At 43.5% G+C, this 23,457-nt stretch overlaps 1 protein-coding gene across 3 annotated transcripts; it reads left to right on the forward strand.

Moving 5' to 3' along the window:
* The first annotated feature begins 3,892 nt into the window (after positions 1-3,892).
* Positions 3,893-23,106, forward strand: LOC310685922 (latrophilin-like protein LAT-2). Of its 3 annotated transcripts, XM_083459040.1 has the most exons (8): positions 3,893-3,957; positions 4,153-4,206; positions 4,942-5,061; positions 6,581-6,679; positions 7,224-7,310; positions 8,608-8,771; positions 9,484-9,593; positions 22,813-23,106. In XM_083459040.1, the coding sequence occupies exons 1-8, from the start codon at positions 3,936-3,938 to the stop codon at positions 22,985-22,987; spliced, it is 831 nt and encodes a 276-aa protein (XP_083315166.1). In that variant the 5' UTR covers positions 3,893-3,935; the 3' UTR covers positions 22,988-23,106. The 3 variants fall into 3 exon arrangements, with proteins under 3 accessions (XP_083315166.1, XP_083315167.1, XP_083315165.1); XM_083459041.1 differs by lacking the exon at positions 4,942-5,061 and having other exon boundaries at positions 3,894-3,957; XM_083459039.1 differs by lacking the exons at positions 3,893-3,957; positions 4,153-4,206 and adding an exon at positions 4,295-4,504.
* The last annotated feature ends 351 nt before the right edge of the window (positions 23,107-23,457 follow it).

Below are 23,457 nucleotides of genomic sequence, written 5' to 3' on the forward strand. Positions count from 1 at the left end.
GTCTGTGTACGTTTCAATAGATTAACTGTGTGTATCTACCTAGCAATGTTAGAACAGATAGATATGGTTTCTTTTGATTACTGATATCTTGCAAGGACTGGATATTAGATCAAGGTTTATCTAAAGGATCACAGCCTTCTCTTTCCTGAAGCTTTTAGGGTAGAAATTGTTTATTCAGTTCTCTCCAGACTAGGCACTGTTTTCCTTTCGTGTGAAGACAGAGGCACAGGAGCTTGCGTGCTAGAATAGTGTGGCAGGAGAGGGTGGGAAGTGTGGCAGGAAGATTCAAGGACAATCAAAGAAACATTTCAGCATTTGAGTGTAGTATAGTCAAGTATTGTATCGTATTCACCAGGCTACGCACCAGGCTACAGAGGGTTGCACGGAGCTTCCTGAAGCCTGAAGAGTGAGATGGGTCGGTGCACACCGACCCCTCTCGCTCTCCAGGCTTCAGCGAAAGCCTGTATTCGCCCCATAGGACGCACACACATTTCCCCTTCATTTTTGGAGGGGGAAAAGTGCGTCCTATAGGGCGAAAAATACGGTAATCTAAAGCACTGAAGAAAATTAAAAATATTAAAAATTTAAAGAAGCAGAAGAAAACTCACCGTGCACGTAAAAATCAATTACAACTTGATAGCAACGGATTCCACCCGGGATACAAATAAGCCTATATTAAAAGCTCATAGGGGAAAAGGGGAAACAAAGAAGACAGCACCAATGTCGCCAAACCACAGCAAATGTCAGAGAAAGAAAATCTGACAGAGGAAAATAAAAGATACACCTCAGTTGCTGTTGCTCTGACTCCAGGAGGGAAAGTGCTTGGGAACAAAGGAAACAGAGAGGACACTATCCACAAAATTGAATCTGACCCAATAACTAATTACTCAGAGACCCAGCATAATTTTCATCAGGAAAAAGGGTGATGATTCCACAAAAACTAGTTATTGCAAATTATCCAAAACCAAAAGGCCTCCTCACCCAGGCAGAACGTATAACACACCTCCTGCTTATTTGAAATAAGACCTTACCAAGAGCAATGAGGTCCGAGGATATTGTCTAAAGAATATATATAAAATGACAGCTTTAGGGCACAGGCAGTGATTACCTTTAGGGGCCCAGATCTAGCCAACTTTATTTGTAAAATCAGAGAGTTTTTCATAAAAGACAGGCTAGAAATTATAAGATTTTTTTGAAAACCAGGTGCCAGTGGCCTCTCTTCTTGGTGATATGGCAGTCGAGTGCAAAAACAAACATTCTCCGAAAAACCAAACAGTGATGAAAACCTCATAGATCTGACTGGGACCCAAGAATCCTTGCCACTGTACTATAAACAACAGACATCAAAACCAGAAAGGAAGACACCACCTACACACGACTCACAATGTTCCCCTATCAAGTGGATAGATGGCGGAGGGAAACAGCCCAGTCTAAACCAAGAAGTACACCATTCAATAAATGAGTTTGACGATTCCCTTGCCTTCGATGCAAAGAGACCTTCAAACACTTTTTTTTAGCCCTCCCTTACCAGTCACTGGAAGAGATCATTAGCAGAATGACTTCCTTACGAGACTCCCTTATTCAACTTTGGCCTCCAGAGAAAGCCAATACAGTGGTACCTCGGGTTAAGTACTTAATTCGTTCCGGAGGTCCGTTCTCAACCTGAAACTGTTCTTAACCTGAAGCACCACTTTAGCTAATGGGGCTCCCTCCCCCAACACATCTACATAACAACCATGGCAGCTGCACAGACCAAAGAGGGAGATCCCAAGAGCCATGCTTGCCTTAAATGAGGCAAGCCACACACCCCGAGCCAGCCGATTGGCTGGCTCGGGGGATGACGCGGCCCGAGGATTCCCCTGATCACGCAGGGGCTGGAAGCCTGCAACACCACCTCCTCCTGATGTCGGAAGTGGCTTTATTCTATAACTTCTGTTGAATGACTCCAAAGAAGATTTCTTAATCCAGAAGAATTAGGCCTCGCTGACCTGAAATCAACAAGCCAAATTCCAACTACTAAAAAGGAGTTTTTAACCCTTTAATAGGAGGCGGGTCTGTGTTTGTGGACAAAGGTAGGGAATTAAATCAAACTCTAGAACTGGATTGATATAATGATTCCTTAATGAACAGTTCAATAGAGCTTTTAGCACCCAATGCCATGCAAACCTCTGGGGAAAACATGCAGTTCAAGTCTTGTTTGACTATGAGGTTATAACTCCAATAAGGAATTCTGCGGGTCAACAATACATTGATGGTCTTATCATGGAATGTGGCGGGATGGTCCCCCAAGTTAGTAGATTTGAATTTTAAAAGAATTCTGCATTGTTGTTGTTTAGTCGTTTAGTCGTGTCCGACTCTTCGTGACCCCATGGACCAGAGCACGCCAGGCACTCCTGTCTTCCACTGCCTCCCACAGTTTGGTCAAACTCATGCTGGTAGCTCCTAACCAACATTCTTAACTCTAATGCATAAATGGGTTAATACCATAGCTAATTTGTCCAGCCAGGCTTACTTATTTCCACTTACTTTACCTTGGGATGAAATGGGTAATCAAGCCTACAGTCCCCCCCCCCAGCCTACTGAGAAGCTCAGTGTGTAAAGAGGTTGGAGGTGGTTGCTCCAGCTCATGCCGCATGGCTCCCACAAGCCACTCTTGAATTCCTGTATCAATAATTCAGAAACTTTTACTACTTTGTGACTAACCCCATGTTTTAATGCCCATGCTTGTGGAAAAGCACATGAACCTGACCTTTGTATTTGGAAGTAAACCATTTCAGGAAGTCTCATGCAAACTTATGCAGCTATCTCATGCTATCTAGAGTTGAGTCAAAGTTCATGCTGTGAAGTTAGCTTAGGATTGCCATAGGGTTACCCGGACATATACGGAATACTGCAGCCGACAGCAGTGACCGGGTGTAAAATCGGACAAATGTCCAGGAAAATCTGGGTGTATGGCAGCCTATGTTGGAAGTGCCGTTTTGGCCATCCCCCCCCCCCCCGAAAAAGACAAAACAGCCGTTTTTCTTTTTTTCTTTCTTTGCATTTTTGCTCAAAAAAGTCAACAACTATGGGCAAAACTGAAGAACCTGCCATAGCATTTGAACATAACTAAGATAGAGGGAAGGTTACTCAAACAAAGCTATTCATACTATGTCTGCTCCTAAATCATTTCCTCAAGCCTTTACAATGTACATTACAGCGCTATCTTGGTTATCGAACAGCTTGGCTCCCAAACAAGTTGGCTCCCAAACACCGCAAACCCGGAAGTAAGTGTTCCAGTTTGCAAACATTTTTTGGATGCCAAACTTCCGACACGGCATCCTGGCTTCCAATGGCGGGTAGGATGCTCCTGCAGCCAATTGAAAGCCGTACCTTGGTTTTCAAATGGTTCCTGGAGTCGAACGGACTCCCAAAATGAATTAAGTTCAACAAGCAAAGTACATATGTACTCTCTCTCTCTCTCTCTCTCTCTCTCTCACACACACACACACACACACACACACACACACACACACACAGTGAAACAGTGATTCCTTAACTGCTTTAAACAATCAAGGTCAGGTATGAAGGAATTAGCATTATAATAACATCTTCAGAGTTGCCTTATTAGTCTTTCTAGAGCAAAAACAATACATATTATTTGGGCAGCTTAAAGACTATCAAATGTATTGTGTTATTGTGAACCACACAACACTTTAAAAGATGCCTGCAGAGTTCTATAGTGGGATTGTAGAGAGGTAGATCAGAGGGATAAGAAATGCAGGTAAGTGCATTGTTACAGTAACTCCCTCTAACAATTATATTAACTGGGAGAGGGTCTCCATAGCAACACTGCCTATGAATTGCCCATTGTGACTCTGCTTTTAAGTAAGGCATTGACTTCACTGTCTACTTTATACTCCCACAGGTTGTGGAAAAAATAAGAAACCAGTTCAATGGCTCCTAAACAGCCACCAGGTAAATCCTTTCGGTTACTATTTTCTCTTCACAGGAACACAGAGATCTGCTGACTTGATATGTTCCCTCCAGTACATTGTACTGTAGACAATTGACAGAGCTGAAATATTTCGGGCTGTTGCTCGATGTTTATTTTTATGTTGATCATCTCATCTCATCATATAACATTACTATACTCATCCCGTCTTTATATAGATAAGCCAGAGAAAGCTGAACCACCTGCAGGAGACAAGGCCGCAAAAGCACCAGGTCTGTATGCTCATTAGCACATGGAGGAGGAACACTAAAGGAAAGTTGTGATGGGGAGGACCAGAGCGAGGACAAGCATTTTCTATAGGTCCAGGGCATCCACCAAGTCCAACTGAGGAGCAATGAACTTGAGCTTGTGTCCACCATCTGCTGCTGGCAGTGAACAGCCCCAGCTTGAAATGAAAGCTCTCCTTGATGTGCCCTCACCCTCACTACAACCCATCCACTGCGGCAGCCCCTTCCACTTACTTGATGGAGGGCAGCCAGATGGAACTCCACAACCCCAATCTTCCCATGAGTATGCTGTGTCCTTGTTGCAGGCTGGGGTAACAGACACACTGAGGGTGTCCAATCCACTCTGCTAGTTGAGGATCAACTTCTCTACGTTAAGTCTCTCCTCAGCTCAGAGCTTGCTGGGTCAGACCAAGATCCTTCTAGTCCCAGGTGATGTCTCTTCATGCTCCTGAGGCCTCCAGACAGGGAACATGAGCAGAAAAGTGTCTTCAAGAAGCAATACTTCCATGCCAGATTCCTTCATCCACTTTACCTTCCAAGGGTCTGGCCCCCTGGCATTTCACAGTGGAGCAACCCCCCACCATGGGTTTAGGAAGCTGACTGCCATATGTTGATCTAGATGGGTGGCCAGAGATCATAAGGAATTTTTTGACTGGGGTGGCACTGGGATGTTGTCTGTTGATGGCTAAAGCAGTATTTTCTCTCCTCCTGTCCATCAAGGAGAACTAACACCTTGGCAGGAAAAAGTGAAAAAGTTCTTCGAATCTTCATATTCCCTGTATGTTGGTGCAGTGCTTGTGATGGGCTCCGTTATAGGGGCAATAATGCTGACCTATCTGTGTAAGTTCCAGTCTTCTAGTAAAATATAAAAGGGTAATGGGCAGAATTACAATTCACTCTTGCTTGCTTCATTTCAGTGGAGACCTTTAAAAGGAAAGGATAGGTTCTGGTCTCTACTAAGCCCTTTCACCCCCTGATTTCAGTTGGTGAGATAAACATGTAAGACTTTTAACTGGTTTGTAAGGCAATATAAATTCCTGGGCCCACATTCGTAGCCTTCCATCCTATTTCCCATTCCCCTGTTCCTTTCCCCTTCGTTGGAAGAGAGGAAGCATTCTCATCTGAAATTCATAGCCACACTTTCTTTCAGGTCTCTGTCTATAGCACAGTAAAGAAATGGGAGATTTGCTAGCTTTATCTGTGCTGGGTTTGTCTCCTGAAAGTTCTGTCCCTCCCCCTGGGAGTTCTTCTGGAATGTGCCTTGCTCCTTTGTACTCCGGCGATTAACCCCTTCCTTGGATGAGCACACTGCAACCTCTACCATCTGTTGCAGCCTAGGGTCCTCAAATCTGAGAAGTACCCAAAGCAGCTCCACTACCTCACGGATGAAGCAGGTTGGGGGCCAGGCTGTTGCTTTTGGGAGCCTGTAGAAAACCTTCCTAATGTTCAAGGCCCAGCGTAAATATGTGCATTCAGCTGTTCCTTTCTTGACAAATCTGGACTGTGAGAGTGGGGTAGACCCAACCCTGGTCAGCCAAGCCAAGCCCACCTGCTGGCAGCTATCCTGCTACTGAAAGAGACTCAGTCAGGGGGAGGCAGGGGCATTCCGTGGGGGGGGGGCAGCTGCACTGGGTGTCATTCCAAAGGGGGGAGGACAAAATGCCGACCCCCAATCAGCAGTGTCTCCCGGGGCGCGCCCTACTCACTGTGCACCGACCCCAGCGGTATGCATCCCCCCCGGAAGCACGCCATCCCTACGGGGGGCATAACATGCCCCCCGGACACGTGCTATGACCTCCGGGACGCACACCACGTCCCCCGTGAGTGGCACACCACACCACCTGGGACGAGTGCCACTCCGACTACCAGAGCAGGTTGCTTCACCTCTGGGGGAAGGAGAGCTTCCCAAGGCTGAAATGCTTTCTTCAACTCCCAAGGGCATCGAGACGCTGGAGTACCCACAGACATCCTGGAGAACACCTCTGTCAAGTGTCAGGTGGAGGGAGGAGGGGATTCTAGGTCTCGATCTCCTTGTCAAGATGAGGGAGCCATCATGTCCATCTCCTGTAAGGGCCCGGCACCTCTGCAATTCAGAATACACACACACACTCATTCCTATAACCATCTATCTATGAAGATATTGGGCTAAGGACTCTAAATTAGATCTTAAGGCTTGAAAATAGACCTTCCTAGAGGAGAAATTCTTCCTTTACGAATTTTGGGAAGTACATTACATATTGGAACTTTTACGACAGAAGTCTCATTCCAAATGCAACTTAATCCCTTCCAAAGGGGTGCTGGGGGAAGCAAAGCTATTCTCCCACATGTGTTGAACAACTTTCCCCATCATCACCTTTAGATGTTAAGGAAGTGCAAAGGAGAGCCATATTTGAAGAAGGAACGACAAAGATTGTGCAAATGATAGAAGACACCTTTCCGGATCTTTTTGAGGCAGATGGTAAGTCATATGTTACTTTTTGTCTGCGCAGGAGCTCTTTCCACAGCCCACCATTTCTCCTCATTACTCAGTTCAGGGAAGTCGAAGAGGAATGGGTGAGTTGGAAGGGATCACAAGGGTCTTCTAGCTCAACCCTATGCAGTGCAAGAATCTTTCACCCAATGGGGGGTTCAAATCCACAACCCTGAGATTAAGAGTCTCATGCTCTACTGACTGAGCTATCCAGAAGCTCCAGGAAAGGACTCCAGCTGAGTGGACGTGCAAATGCCATTGTTATTGCTGTGTTATAAAAGGCCCCAGGTTCAATTTTCAGCAGCACCAGGCAGAGGTGGGAATGACCTCTTTCAGAAGCCCTGGAAAGCCATTGCTAGTCAGCATAGACAATTGTCATCTAGGTTAATGAATGGTCTGATTCTGTATAAGGCAACTTCCTAGGTTCCTATATATGAAAGGTAAATATTATATTTTGAGAAACATGGCTGTTCAGTATCTGTGCATGGCTGTTTGAGATTCCTCCCGACTTCAATTGTTGCCACTCTCTTAGATATCACAAAATTCAAGAAAGCTGAGAATATATCTGCGGCAATATCCGAAGAGAAAAAGAAAATCAGTGAACTACAGCAGGCTATTAGTAAGTTACTCAGAAACCACTTTTATTGGTCAAGGTCAAGGTGCCAGAACCTTTGAGGCAATAGGCGATTTCAGAACCATTGGGACGGACTTCTCTTTTCCATTACAGGCTAGAATGGCACATTCTGGTGCCAATCCCGTTTTGAAATATCAGTCAGATTAGCACAGCTGGAAACAGAGAATGGGTAGCTCTCTTCAGGTGCTTTAAGTGAGCACATGTGCAGAGGGCTGTAGGGATGAGCATACTAGCTCTGGCCCACTAGGGCTCTTCCCTGTGAAATTACAGGGTGACGGGCTCAAGCTGCAAACCAGCAACATAGGGAAGGTCACAAGTTCTCTGTGTACTATGTACAAGTTCTCTATTAGGTACAGGATTTTAAATAGTATGGAAACAGTCAAAAGGCCATGATGTTGAGCCTATGAGGGCAACAGCTCCATTACAGTGAAAACCTAGCCAGATGGGCGGGGTATAAATATTTTGTTGTTGTTGTTGTTGTTATTACGGATGTCTGGTTAATCCCATAGTCCTTTGAGGAACAAGCTGGTGCATTAGCATGTCTGTTGAGGCATTTGTCCTGAGGGCCAAATACTGAACCTGACTCATGACTCAATGACCAGTCCCCACATGTCCTCCTTTCCATGCTAAGGGAATTCATCCTGCGCCTGTGAAGTAAGAAAAAAGTATTTTCTTTCCCATCATGTCAGTACTACAGCTTTTGTTTCCTATATTTTCTTTCCTACTGTTCAAATGGTGGGTCGTTCTAGGTTTTTTGGTCTATACTCTGTACTCAAAAACAGTTCTGAAACTGTCTAGAAGGAATTGGCTACAGCAAGGTCAAATTTCACAGGAGACCTGGTGGAGCTCCCTTGCACCTTTCAGTCTGTGTCTGGTACTTTGGGCTGTTGACCCAAATCTGTTAGAAATCTCGCTAGTGAATTTTTAATGGATGCAAAAAGAGAAAGAGGGAAGGAAATGAATGGTACTTCTCAGACCAAATAAGCCATGCGCAGATCCCTGAGCAAAGAAGTTATATGCTGACAAGGCCTCACTCCTGTCAGCAATCATGCTGCAGCATTCAGCACCAACTGCAGTGTGTAGCCAGTGGGTCCTAGTGGGTCTTTGAGGACAATGCTAGATTTTCTTCAGTGGGGGTGGTTCCCCCACCCAAGCTTCTCCCAAGGTTCCCCCTAATATCAGTATTTTAAACTCTGCAGAGTCCTACAAGCTGGCTTCTACTACAACCTCACTTGTCCTTTCTCTCTTTTTGTTCCTCTCACATTCTGGGCATTGCTCAAAGGTGACATTCACCACAGGTTACGTGAGGAATGGATTGTTTGGCATGGAGCCCTATATTTATTTGACTTCATTGCCACCCCAAGGACTTGGAAACAGTGCATACAATACTGCGAAAGGATGAAATACGAAACAAAATTGTTATGTGTTGAAAGTGAGGAGGAAGAGGTGAGCAGATCATGCAATAAATTGTTCAGAGACCATGGAGGAGTGTGACTTTGAGGGTAGATTTCAGCGTCTGCCGTGGTTGTAGAGACTGATAAGGGACAGACATGAGACCTGGGAAACCGGGATTTGAATCCCCACTCTGCCATGAAATAATTAAAAAGCATACTAATAGACAGCCTAATAATAAAACAATCATAATAACAGTCCTCTCCCCCACACTTTTGCAGGCTATAGATTACTTTATAGCCTGGGGAAAGAGGAATGGTTTTGCCCGATGCCTAAAGGCATGTAATGATGGCGCCAGAGAAGCCTCTCTGGGATGAACATTCCATAATTGGGAGCTACCACAGAAAAGGCCCCTTCTCTTTTTGCAATCCTTCTAACCTCTCTGGGACATTGCGGAGGGCCTCAGATGACAAGCACGGGGTATGGTGGGTTCCTAAGGGGAGAGGCAATCCTTAAGGTATTGGCTCCTGAGCCATGTAAAGCTTTATAGGTCAACACCAGCAATTCGATTTGGACTACTAATCACCAGCCAGTGCAGTTGTGCCCTGATTGGTGTTACATGCGCAAACCAGCTTGTTATGGTGATTAATCTGCCCGTTGCATTTCTGCCAGCTAAAGTTTCCTGCTCCTCAATGAGACCAAGACATAGGCATTTTTGCTCCTTCGTTTCCCCCTTATCTGGACTTTCTTCTTTTCTGTGATGTAGGCCTTTGCTGTAGCCATAGTGAAGCCCAGACCGACCGATTACTTTATTGGAGTTTCCATGGTAGGCTCAGATTGGCGCTGCTATCAAAAGGGCTTTCGCATCGAAACTCTGTAAGTCCAAACTCCTCCTCATCTGGGAACTTTCATAAGCAATAAGTATTTGAAGAGAGCCAAGATGTTTGTGTGTTTATATTGTTCTTTATTATAATGTTTTAATTTATAGGCCAATTCGTTTCCAGAGAGCTTCAAAGTGCTTTACAAAATACAAAATTAAAATAGAAAAGAACAAAATCCACAGGCAGGAAATGTGTGATTAAATGAGCCTCTCACACCACCTTTGTTGCCAAGCTGCAACACAACAACCCTGCAGTTCAACCACTGGGATTTATTCTCTGGCCATTGCTGCCACCAACCCTTCCACTTCCTCCAGCACTCCAGAGGGAAGGGACCTGGGGTGCACCAAAGCAATTGCTTTTCAGTCGGGGTTGAAGTGGATGAGTCCAGTTGGTGGCACTGGCTCAAGGGTGATGCTGACATCGGTTATGGGCCCAGTCGTCGTTCCAGTCATCTGACCAGTCGCTGTTCCAGTCATCCCAGTCGTCCAATCGCCAGAGGTTTCTGTTGCTGATTGCCAGACGGCAGAACGGAGGCTGCATGCTGGATTGATTTGCGGTGCCCAGAAGCAGAGCTGTTTTGGAGCAGAGTGTTCAAGCTGCCGCTGTTGCTGTTGCTGCTGCTTGATTTATGGAGGTATGTTGCTGACTGCCAAAGAAAGAAGATAGCATTCCTGTTTGCCTGTTAATTGCGCTCTGAGTGGGAGAGAGAGTGGCTGAAGTAGTCCAAGGCTTTATCTGTGTTGCACGAGGGAAGTGGCTGAAGGAGTCCAAGGCTTTATCTGTGTTGCACGAGGGAAGTGTCTTGCTTTAAGTAATAGCAGACATGGCCTGTGCACATCCTGGCCAGATGGCACTGTCCTTTCCTCTCCTCACGCCTGAAACCTATGCAGTTTGGCAGGTCAATATGAAAGCGCTTTTACAGAGGGAAAAGCTATTCTACACTATAGAAGATGACCCTCCCGATAAGGATGATGATGATTCGCCTGAGTGGCATGCTGCAGACATGAAAGCCCGAGGGACAATTGTTTTGAGTGTTGCAGACCACTTGTTGGTGAACTTAGAGGGTCAAGAGACTGCACGAGCTGTTTGGCATAAACTGAGAGATATGCATTTGAGGCAGAATGCTGGTTCCAGTGTAATTTTCTTCAAGAAGCTGTGCAGGCTGCAGTTGGAGAAAGGTGGTGATTTGCCTAGCCATCCATCTCAGTTAAAATGCCTCAGACAGGACCTTGTTCAGCGAGACCTGGCTATTTCAGAGGCTGTGTTTGCAATGCTAATGATAAATAGCCTAGATGAGTCTTATGATGGAGTAGCTGCCCAGATTTCTACGATGCCTTCTGACCGGCTAACAGAAGATTATGTGGCTAGCGTGCTCTTGAATGAGTGGGGTCGCAGACAGGCTGTTAGAGAAAGCCGAGACAATGGTGCTGTTAAAAATGTGCTTGCAAATGTGCCTGAGTTTTCAGCAGGGGAAAGTGAAAGTGAAACTGCTGCTGTTAAAGCTTTGAAATTGAAGCGGTGCTTTTCGTGTGGAGCAGAAAGCCATTTGAGTTTCCAGTGCAGCAAGAAATCTTCAAAGAAGAAGGGAAACTTTAAAGGCAGAGGGGGAGGAGGACGAAATCCCCAAGCACCTGCTACTTCAAAGGCTTTGATCTCTCGCTGCTCCAATCAACGTGGGCGGAGTTTCTTTGTAGTCGACTCTGGCTGTTCCAACCACGTGGCCAAAGATGAAAGTCTCTTTGTTCAGCTTGAGAAGCAAGAAAAAGAAATTCATCAAGCAGATGGGACTGTTCTCACGAGTTTGGCTAAGGGAACTGTGTTTTTAAAGAGCCTGAATGCTACTATTAAGAATGTCCTGTATGCTCCTCATATTCTGGACAATTTGTTGAGTGTTTTCCAGCTTGATCGTCAGGGGTTTAAGGTGGTGTTTGCTAAATCTCGTTGTGAAATTCGTCGAGATGGCAAGCTGATTCTGTATGCAAAATGTGTAAATGGTTTGTACCAATTGCCTTTTGTTTCAGGTACAACTGCAAAAGCAACTGAGAAAGAGTGTTGCAATTTATCTGTTGATAAGAATGAGAAGTTGCATGACCGGTGTACCACCAAAAGGGTTTTCTAAAGAGTTCGCTAAGACTGCGGTCACAAGTAACTCTGGTGTGGTCTTTGAACCAGCCAATTATAAGGAAGTTAAAAATCTATCTGCAAAAGATGCAGAACCTTGGCTGAATGCCATGAGAGCTGAGTTGAATTCCCTGAAACAGAACAATACTTGGGAATTGGTTTCAGCAGAACCAGGTATGAAGTGTGTAGACAGTAGGTGGGTCTACAAGGTAAAGACTGATCAGAGCGGAAAAGTAGTCAGATATAAAGCCAGATTAGTGGCGAGAGGTTTTTCTCTTTTTTGAATGAATGAATCTTTATTTGCATCAGCCATTGGCCATAGCAATAAAACAACAATACAATAATGTAAAGATTTGGTTGCCAACGCCGAGAATCTAAAATGCGGATGTATATAAAACATAAAATGGCCCCAAAATAGTCTCGGCACATTGGGTTGAAAAACTAATAAAAGAATTAAAACAGGTCCAGGTCTAGGACACACTACCCAGTCAAAGTAGCCCTGAGTTTCAGAGCCTGCACAATGAAGATTGCCACCCCACGTGAAATTTGGGGATTTGCGTCCACAAGAAGTGATTTCAAACAGTCTTCCTTAGATGTAATGGTGGACGGGATCAGGAGGAGGAGCTTAGGTCTTATTAGCTCATAAATAGGGCAATGGAAAAAGAAGTGTATGAAGTCCTCTACTTCGTTCATTGTGCATGGACATAAACGCTGAGTAATAGGGGTCTTAGAGTAGATCCCCTGCAGGAAGGCCGTGGGTATAGAATGGAAACGGGCCATAGTAAACGCTCTTCTCAAATTGGGCTCCGTCAGGTCTATCAAGTAGTTGGCAAGTGATCTTACCACTTTCACTTTAGGGAGCCACATGGAGAGGCGGGCTGTGGAGGACTGTGCCCGGTCCATGGCCTCGTCTCTTGTAAGAATCCAGGCCCGGATTTTATGTTGGTGCCAAGATGACAGCGTGTCGAGGTCTGGGAGGGAGTAGCGTGCAGTAATAGTCTCCATGGCCTTGGACCATTTGTTGGTTTGAGAACAAGTTAAAAAGGCTTGCCTAGCTAGTAGGGAACCTGGGGCATTGATTAATTTACAGTAAAAACTAATGATTCTAATGTGGGCTCTCGCAACAATGGAGGGGAGGCCCAGTTCTGTTCTCAACTGTGCAGCAACCGAGCCCTTGGGGAGACCCAGTATCTTTCGTGCAAAAGAGTTTTGCAGAATCTCCAGCCGTTGTAGTGTTTTTAAATTCCACCCCCAGATTTCAACCCCATACAGTAACATTGGGAGGACTTTGCTGATAAAAGCTTTTCTGATTGGTGGAACCAACTGGCCGCCTTTTGCGTAGAAGAATTTCTCCAAGGCTTTGATGGTTCTGCGGGCAGCCAGGATGGTCATATTTAGGTGAGCTGACCAGCTAAGCCCATGCTGAAAAGTGATACCCAAATACTTGAATGCTGAACAGTATTCAATAGAGTGGCCCTCAAAATTCCAGAAAGGCTTCCGAGTTTTCTTGCCAAAAGTAAGAATTTTGGTTTTGGCGAAATTGATTTTGAGGGAGTTGGTATCACAATATGTCATGAGCCCTCTGAGCATGTTGTTTAAGCCCTGCTTGGTTAAAGACAGTATCACCATGTCGTCCGCATAGAGTAATATGGGGATCTTGAGCTGTTGTAAAGAGGGGGCAGATTGATTTAGGGCCTTCATGGTTGTAACGATGTCATTGATGTAGAAATTGAATAGAAAAGGGGCCAAGAGGCAGCCCTGTTTGACCCCTTTATTCAGAGGGAAAGGATCAGATAGAGCACCCAGAGGGCCGAATTTTACTCTGGCCGATATGTCATTATGAATTTCCATAAGAAGGTGGAGGAGTCTCTTATCTATGTTAGTGTAACTAAGCTTCTGCCACAGCCTATCTCTGGGGATGGAGTCAAAAGCAGAGGTCAGGTCCACAAAAGCCGCGTGCAGTTTGCAGTTGAACCTGTTTAGGTATTTATCAATCAGGGTAAATAGAACAAGACATTGGCCAGATGTGCTGTGACCTTTACGGAAGCCAGCCTGTTCCGGGTGGAATAGCTTTGTTTCTTCAGCCCACTTGATTAGTTTCTCTAGCAAGAATCTAGAGTAGACCTTGTATGATATATCTAGCAGGCTGATAGGACGATAGTTACGCGGATCTTGTGGGTCCCCCTTTTTATGTATTGGGATGACTATGCTCTGTTTCCAATTAGGTGGAATCTTAAGAGTAGCATTAATAGTGGTAAAGAGAGATGCTAAAATAGGGGCCCACCACGTCTGGTTCGATAAGAATACCTCAGGTGGTATCATATCCTCCCCCGGGGATTTATCCCCTGAGAGCGTGCTGATTAGTTGTATACATCTCTCTGGGGAGACTGGCTCCCAGGGGGGCAAGGCAGATGCTGGAAGAGTGGAGACAACATTTACTTCGGGATCTGGGGCGGAATACAGCTGAGCAAAGTGAGAGTGCCAACTGGCTGCTGTGATGTTATTAGCGATGAATGAGGGGGGTCTTAAACCTGCATTAATTAAATTCCAGAATTTCTTGTCGTCACGGGTTTTAATGGCCACTGACAGTGCCGTCCAGCGTTCTTTCGCAAAGAGCAATTTCTTATGATGGAGCAGCTTCTTGTAGTATGAACGGAATTGGGCTAACTCCCTGATTTTGCTCTGGGTGCTGTCTGATTTCATATCAGACTGAAGAAGTCTAAGCCTACTTCTGCACTGTTTGCATTCTTGGTCGAACCAAGTTTGATTCTTCCAGGTTAGAATTGCACGGGCAGGTTTCGTAAGTGAAGGAAGCAAGAAGGCTAGAATTTGCTGGAAAGTTGAGAAATGGTTCACAGTCATTGTTAACAGCTGAGCTTTCAGGGCTAGGATCTCAGGGGAATTTAGGAGGACTTTTATGTCTTGCTCCAGATAGAAATCCCACTTCTTACGTCCGGGAGCTAAGATCAGTGGATCCTGGGGGTGAAGTGAGCTGGGAAGCCCCAGCTGTGTGTGGAGGAAGGAGATGGCGATTGGAAGGTAGATATTTATTAAAGTTTTTTAGAATATAACAATAGAAATGAAAAATAAAAAACAAAATACAAAATACAAAATACAACATAAAAACAATTAAAAAACAAACAATTTTCCATAACATCTTCCTTACGCTTATTTCCCCAGACCTCCTCATACCTCCCTTCTTTGTATTCCACTTCAATTTGTTAGTTCAGCAAATCCTTACCATTAAGCTTTTACCCATTTGTAAAAAAAAAATCTTTTGTATCTGCATTACAGCTGGAAACCCCTTAGTTTCTTTCCAACATTGTTCTAACATTCATCAATTTTACAATATTTCTGTAAATAGTCTTTAAATTTCTTCCAGTTTTCTTTCACCAACTCTTCTCCCTGGTCTTGGATTCTGCCAGTCATTTCTGCCAATTCCATGTAGTCAATCACCTTCATCTGCCATTCTTTCAGAGTGGGTAGATCTTGTGTCTTCCAATACTTTGCAATGAGTATTCTTGCTGCTGTTGTAGCATACATGAAAAAAGTTCTGTCTTTCTTTGGCACCAATTGGCCAACTATGCCCAGGAGAAAGGCCTCTGGTTTCTTCAGGAAGGTATATTTAAATACCTTTTTCAGTTTATTATATATCATTCCCCAGAAAGCCTTAATCTTTGGGCACGTCCACCAAAGGTGAAAGAATGTACCTTCCGTTTCTTTACATTTCCAGCATTTATTATCGGGCAAATGATAGATTTTTGCAAGCTTGACTGGGGTCATCTGCCACCTGTATATCATTTTCATAATATTCTCTCTTAAGGCATTACATGCCGTAAACTTCATACCTGTGGTCCATAACTGTTCCCAGTCCGCAAACATAATATTATGTCCAACATCTTGTGCCCATTTAATCATAAAGCGAGAGGTTTTTCTCAGACACTTGATCAGGATTACCATGAAACGTATTCTCCAACAGTAAGCTTTGAAAGTGTTAGACTGTTGTTGAAGATAGCTGCCAAAGAGGGTATGACGATTTCCCATCATGACGTCAATACTGCGTTTTTGTATGGCGTTCTAAATGAGAATATCTATATGTCACCTTCAGATCATGTGCAGATAAAAAAAGGAATGGTTTGCAAGTTGAAAAAATCCCTTTATGGTTTGAAACAGAGTGCACGGTGCTGGCACACCAAGCTAACTGAAGTGCTGTTCTCCTTAGGTTTTGTGCAAGGAAAGGCTGATTCGTGTGTTTTTGTTAAAGAGTCCAATCAGCATAAGCTTTATTGCATCTGTTTTGTAGATGACATATTATTTGTGTGGAAGAATGAAAACATCTACAAAAGCACTTTGGCAAAGTTGCAAAAGCATTTTGATTTAAAAGACCTAGGAGAAGTTAGCAAATTATCTCTCTCTTGAGATTGAGAGAAATGCTCAGGGTGACGTTTTGGTGCATCAGTCACGTAAGATCACTGATGTAATAGAGAAGTTGAACCTGACTGAGGCAAATCCTGCGGATACCTCTATGGTCGCAGGTTATCAGCATGACACAAATGCTGAGGTTTTTCCTGATGTAACACTTTTCAGAAGTGTGTTGGGTAAACTTAATTTCATAGCAAGGTGTTCAAGGCCAGACATTGCAGTGAGTGTGAATTTAATCAGCAGGTATGCCAATCAACCCACAGTTCAAGACTGGAAAGCACTAAAACGGATAGCAAGATATTTAAAAGGAACTGTGGATTACAGATTGAGACTTACAAGTCAAAAGTCTGGAGGTCTCGAGATCTATGCTGACGCCAGTTTCGGAAGTGACACAATGGATGGCAAAAGCACACCAGAAGTGTGTTATTTGTACAATCAATGTCTTTTTGATTGGTGTTGCAGAAAGCAGGCAACAGTAAGCTTAAGTTCCTGCGAGGCAGAGCTTAATGCTTTAACTCTTTCCCTGATGGATATAGAGTGGTTGCAGCAACTGTTTGATGACATAAAAGTGAAGGTCGCTTTTCCTGTTCAGGTTTATCAGGATAATAAAGCATGTATAACGTTGCTCCACTCAGAGGGATGTAAACGAAGGACAAAATATCTGCTATTCAAGCTAGAGCTAGAGAATGTATTCAAAATGGTATTGTAAAAGTGTCATATATGCCAGGGAAAGAGATACCTGCAGATATGTTAACAAAGGTTGTAAGCAGAGAACAACTTTTGTTTTTGTTTTTTTATTAAGATATTTATTAAGATTTTCAAAGTATTACAAAATAAAAAAGAAAAAAATACAAAATAAAAAAATGGTTAAAATCAACTCAATCTTTCCATTACTTATTTTTCATTAGCTTATTTCCCGGACCTCCTCACACCTCCCTTTTTTGTATTCCAATTCGGTTTGTTGGTTCAGCAAATCCCTACCCTCTTTGTTTATCCTAGTCTTTAATTTTAAAATATTGTGACATTAAGTTTTTACCTAAATAATCCATTTTTCATAGTCCCTTATAATATTAAAGCTGAAAACCACTTAATTTCTATCCAACATCATTCTAACATTCATCAATTTTACAATATTTCTGTAAATAGTCTTTAAATTTCTTCCAATCTTCTTCCACCGACTCTTCTCCCTGGTCTCGGATTCTGCCAGTCATTTCTGCCAGTTCCATATAATCCATCACCTTCATCTGCCATTCTTCCAGAGTGGGTAGCTCTTGTGTCTTCCAGTACTTTGCAATAAGTATTCTTGCTGCTGTTGTGGCATACATAAAAAAAGTTCTGTCCTTCTTTGGCACCAATTGGCCAACTATGCCCAGGAGAAAGGCCTCTGGTTTCTTCAAGAAGGTATATTTAAATACCTTTTTCAATTCATTATAGATCATCTCCCAGAAAGCCTTAATCCTTGGGCACGTCCACCAAAGGTGAAAGAATGTACCTTTAGTTTCTTTACATTTCCAACATTTATTATCGGGCAAATGATAGATTTTTGCAAGCTTGACTGTATACCATTTTCATAATATCCTCTCTTAAGGCATTGCATGTCGTAAACTTCATACCTGTTGTAGTAAAGCTCCGTTCACCCCCTACTGCCCCTCCATCACCTGTCTTTGCTCTCCGGCCAGACCAGGTTTCTTGAGCAGGTTGGCAAGGGTTTTACTTTTCAAAAACACAGGCCGAAATAACACCGGTAGGGCTGCCACCACTCCCTTTTGTTCAGGGGAACCCAGAGACACAATCCAGGGAGAAGGGTGTGTCCCGTTAACCTGGCAATTCCCCCCTCTACAAGCTGAATCCACAGACTTGCAGACAGAAATTCTCACGGTAGAGCGTAACTAAGCGGAAGGCTTGGATTTAGCTATTCCCTCGGAAAAGGCACAAATACCAACAGGTTCTACTATAAAAGTTTATTTTAAAAGAATAACAGAAAACATGTTGAAAATCAACAGGCACTTCTTTTGAGTCTTACAAACAAGAAAATAAAAACGCTGTATATTATCACTAGCTTTACATACTCACAAAGGAACACAGTTAGAATAGTCAAGAGTCCTTTCAAGCTGTTGCGTAATGGAGATGTTTGAGGATTTCCATTTCAAAAGGACGAAACGACGGCTATCGGTGGAAGTTACAGCCGGGCATCTTTGCAAGTTGCAGAGCAATGGCAGAGAGCAAAACACAAAACATCCCTTGATCCTTTTATTTACAATTCTGACTTGGCGTCGTAACTTTTAGCCAATCAAGAGTCCTAATTTGATCAGCTCACTCTTTTGCAGGTGGGTCAGTTTTAGGTTTGAACCCTAATCAAAGAATCTTCCTCCCACCTGTGGAAATTAACCAGATCCCCAATTCTCAGCAATTTGAAAACAAATAAGCTCCGAGAGGGGGGAAGAGATTCACACCACCAGCCCAGGTGTCAAACCTTTCATTAATCAAGGACTCCTTTCCTCCCATAAACCTCTCACAGTAAGGAGCCGAAAAGTCTGGGTTTTAAAGATACACAGCTCCCTTTCCCAGGGTCCTTGCGGCTGATAAGATACCCACAAGGCCACATTCTTTTACTTGACCAAGGAATGATTTTTCTAACAGTTATAACTTTACTACACCTGTGGTCCATAACTGTTCCCAGTCAGCCATCATTATGTTATGTCCAACATCCTGTGCCCATTTAATCATAGCAGATTTCACCCTTTCATCCTGAGTATTCCATTTCAACAGCAAGTTATACATTCTTGACAGATTCTTAGTTTTGGGTTCTGACAGTTCTGTTTCCAATTTTGAGCCTTTTCAGAGCTTTCGCTTCCATCGGAGACAACCACCTTGGGGTTTTATTTTCCAATACATCCTTATATCTTATCCAGACATTAAACAGTGCTTTCCTGACAATATGATTTTTAAATGCTTTATGTGCTTTGACCTTATCATACCACAGATATGCATGCCATCCAAATACGTTGTTAAAACCTTCTAAATCCAAAATGTCTGTATTTTCAAGAAGTAGCCATTCTTTCAACCAGCAAAAAGCTGCTGATTCATAGTAAAGTTTAAAGTCTGGCAGGGCAAATCCACCCCTTTCCTTTGCATCAGTTAATATCTTAAATTTTATTCTGGGCTTCTTGCCCTGCCAGACAAATCTAGAAATATCTCTCTGCCACTTCTTGAAACAGTCCATCTTGTCCACAATTTGCAATGTTTGAAACAAAAACAACATTCTAGGGAATACATTCATTTTTATTGCAGCAATACGGCCTAGCAGTGAAAGCTTCAAATTTGACCAAATTTCTAAGTCTTTTTTCACTTCCGTCCAACATTTTTCATAATTGTCTTTAAATAAGTTCCCATTTTTGGCTGTCATATTAATCCCCAGGTATTTCACTTTCTTAACCACTGTCAAACCTGTCCACTTCTGAAACCTCTCTCTCTCAATCGGTGTTACATTTTTCTCTAAAACCTTGGTTTTTAACTTGTTCAGTTTAAATCCTGCCACTTGACCAAATTCTTGAACTAATTCTAAAACCCTTTTAGTACTAGATTGTGGCTCCTGTAGCGTCAATACTAAGTCATCTGCGAATGCTCTCAATTTGTACTGTTTAGCTCCGACCTGTATACCTTTAACCCGCTGGTCCCTTCTAATCATGTTCAGCAAAACCTCCAGGACCGATATAAAAAGCAATGGGGAAATTGGGCAACCTTGTCTTGTCCCTTTTTCTATCTTAAATTCTTCTGTCACCACATTATTTACAATTAGTTTAGCCTTTTGTTCTGAATAAATTGCACTTATACCATTTTCAAAACCTTGGCTTACCCCCATCCCCTGTAGGTTCTTCTTCATAAAACTCCAAGAGATATTATCAAAAGCTTTCTCCGCGTCCACAAATATCAAAACTGCTTTAGTATTTATGTTCACTTCTAGTTTTTCCAGAATCTCAATTATATTCCTCAAATTGTCAGAAAGGGTCTTCCCGGGAGAAAGCCCGCTTGGTCTTTATGAATCTCTTCCAGCAACACTTTTTTCAATCTCTTGGCCAAAATGACATTTCAGCAGAGAACAATTTTTGGAGTGTGTGTGTAAATTGCAGTTATGTTTAGATTCTTGAATGGTTGGAAGAAATGGGGGAGGATGTGGAGATTTCACCCCTCCCATATCCAAGAATCTGCTGATTTTCTCTGCTGATTCTCCAGAGAGGAGGGGGTGGTTTTCTGCTCTCTACTTATTCCGCTCTAGCACCACATCAAAGTGTCAGTGTCAGAGAGAGTGTTAGAGAGAGATCGTGTGTATAGATAACGTTGCTGCTAAGAGCAGTTGCAGAAACTCAGTGCAGTTCAGCATTTTTCGTTTAGACCTCATTTAGCTCTGTATATAGTTGTGTATTATAGTTGTAGATAGAATAAAGAAGATATTCTACAGAGCTGCTCTCCGAGTCGTTTATGCTCTGCTATACTCTGGTATACTCTGCTGTGCAATGACTGTATTCTTGCGGAAGTGAATCCGGTGCTCACAGCTCTAAGCTGTGAGTCCACAGCACTTAGACCTGTTCCTGTGAGAAGGTGGTCTCTGGAAGTGCTACCCCAGATCGCCTGGCCCAGTCGAGGCTGAAGTGGATGAGTCCAGTTGGTGGCACTGGCTCAAGGGCAATGCTGACAGGGTGCACCAAAGCAATTGCTTTTCAAGCTTCTCTGATGCTTTACCAGGAATGTCCAAAGTCAGGCCCAGGGGCCTAATCCAGCCCGCCGGTTAGTTTAATATGGCCCATGCAGCAGTTTATATTCTGGGGTAAAATCCTAAAAAAAGCTAAACAACTTCAATCCAAAAAAAAGACAACTTTGGTCGGTCCTCACGCACGTTCACTTCATCAAATCTGGCCCTCTTAGAAAAAAGTTTGGACACCCCTGCTTCAATCAGAGTGCAAAGGCAGCCCACACTCTGTATGTTGGGAATCCTGGAAGCCAAGACCCAAGTGTGGGGTGAGTACTCTTTGATGAGAGAACCCCAGCAGAGATTTGAGATAGCAAAAGATGCAGCAAATAAAAGTGTGGAAATGTCGGCTGTAAACCCTTAAAAATGTCCTCTTTCCAGTGTACTCCAAAGTATCCCACTTTCAAAGGTTCTTCCCAACTTCCCTAGCACAAACATAGAGCACACATTTAGTAAGTCATAAAATGACTTTCTGCTTTCAAATCAGATGCTCTGCTACTGAGCTGTGGCACTTGCCAATGGTAGACAGCCCTCCCACAACCCCTGTTCCCTCTCTGTCTTCTCCTGCTTTGTTCTCTGAATGGACAAAAGACAAAGACTGGAAAATGCTGTCAAATTGCCTGGTGGACCTGATTAGGACCGTCCTCTTGCAAAAGGAGTGCATTAGGATTGCCCTCTCGGTAAGCTGTGTGTGCTGGGCCCGGGGATAACCCGAGAAACGCGGTCCAGGTCCAGTCCCGAATCAGTCTGACAGGCCAAGGCAGGACACGAGGCAGGAAACCAGGCAAGGTCAGGCTCAGAGTCTCAGGCAGGTTCTAGCAAACAGCAAAGTTGCTCCCACAACCTGGGGTGGGGTCTGACAGCCTTTTTTCTTTGTCAGGGTAACAGCCAGTCCTGATCCCCCGGTGACTCACCTCCCTGACTCGCCCAAAGGCAAGCACTCCTCCTGCAAGTACTCAGGTCTCTCCTTCTCTCAGACCTTAGTCTCTGCATCTCGGGAGATGTCGGTGGGTTAATGGACCCAGGGACTGCCTCAGCCTCTCTTGACCCAACTGGTAGTGGAGCAGCTGTAAGTGATGGCCCAGCTAGAAGCAACGAGGTCATCCCTGCATCTGGAGCCAGGGCAGGCTCAGGCCCCTGACACGGACCAGCTGGTGCTTGTTGCAGGAAAACCTGTGCAGACTGGGGCTCTTCAGAATCATGCCCCAGACTGGGTTCAGATGCCACCTGAGGCAAAGGATCTGGTGCGGATTGAGACTCCTCTGGTTCCGAGTCCGAGCCCGAGTCCCAGGCCATCACACCGTGCAACTTTGTCACAGTTGAGGCACTGCCTTGGAAAGGAGGTTTAGCCTGTATTTTTCCACTGGCCTGCAATCTTCCCTTCAACACTCCAAATCATCAAAATCCTACCATTTATTAATTTATAGGGTTTGCCTATAAGAATATTTCCCCCCTTATTTTCCTGAGGAAAGCACAATAAGTGCTGTTTGGATGTACGTGTTTCTGCAGGCTAGCACATGATTTGCCTTCCAATCAGACACTAATAATAATAATAATAATAATAATAATAATAATAATAATAATACCCCACCCATCTGCTAGTTTCCCCCAACCACTCTGGGCAGCTCACAGCATATATCAAAACATAAAAAAGCAATCATTACAAACTTCTTGATACGGGGAATAAAATGAGACTCATCTGGTGTTGGTGGTAGTGCAGAAAGTCTGTAAGCTCTGACTACAGGGTAGGGCAGAGAGGCAGGGGAGTGCTCTAGACCGAAAGAGAATTCTCCTCTGAATGTTACTCCTCTGGGTTACTGCAAAAATAATCAATAAGTGTTTGGAGGATAGGCAAGTATTTGATTCTAAGAGGTACACAATAAAATAAGTATTCAGACTGAGTAGTTTCTCCTCTCCTTTTCAGCTACTGGGATAGTCAACGTCCAAGAAATAAAGGTCCTGCAAAACCAGATACAACCAACTGTGTCATCATCACAAGGGGCTGCGACAAAATTTATTACTGTTGGCATGATGTTTTGTGCCAAGGCTTAAAACGGTGCATCTGCAAAAGGAAACCTATTAAAAAGTGGATGAAATAATTGATAATCTGCACTCTATACCACCTTGTCAATCCTGCTATTCTGAGGCTGGAAAAAAGCCATTGTTTTACACCTGCAAAGGCTTAGTTGGGCAGTGAAATAAAGTGTGGAAGAATTCAGTAATAGCCCATGTATGTTTCTTTTCTTTTTAAAATTGTATTTGCTTAACTGAAAGAAACAAAAGCAACAGTCTTCATCATCCATTCATAAAAAAGTACACAACAAATCAACTAATAGAAAAAGGGGGGAAATCTAATAAATAGAATAAAGAATATCTTCTTTCTTTACATACAACTTCCCATCTATCCCATATTTCACATATTCATTATTAACTTCTTGCCAAAACTTGTCAAAAGTATAAATAAAGTATAAATAAATATTTAATTATCTGTGATCTTGATTCTTACTACCAACTACTACAGATTTTATTTGAATGCTACAACAGAGTTTAAAAAGGTAAAGGGACCCCT

This window comes from Podarcis liolepis, assembly GCF_965112155.1.
Source record: "Podarcis liolepis genome assembly, chromosome: 9".
Lineage (NCBI taxonomy): Eukaryota > Metazoa > Chordata > Lepidosauria > Squamata > Lacertidae > Podarcis > Podarcis liolepis.

Excerpts from the sequence above, each read along its gene's own strand:
- LOC310685922 (XM_083459039.1), top strand. The coding sequence starts at position 4,402 with ATGTGCCCTCACCCTCACTACAACCCATCCACTGCGGCAGCCCCTTCC. Across the intron at positions 6,680-7,223 it reads GGATCTTTTTGAGGCAGATG|ATATCACAAAATTCAAGAAA; the intron begins GTAAGTCATATG and ends CCACTCTCTTAG. Across the intron at positions 7,311-8,607 it reads TGAACTACAGCAGGCTATTA|GTGACATTCACCACAGGTTA; the intron begins GTAAGTTACTCA and ends CATTGCTCAAAG.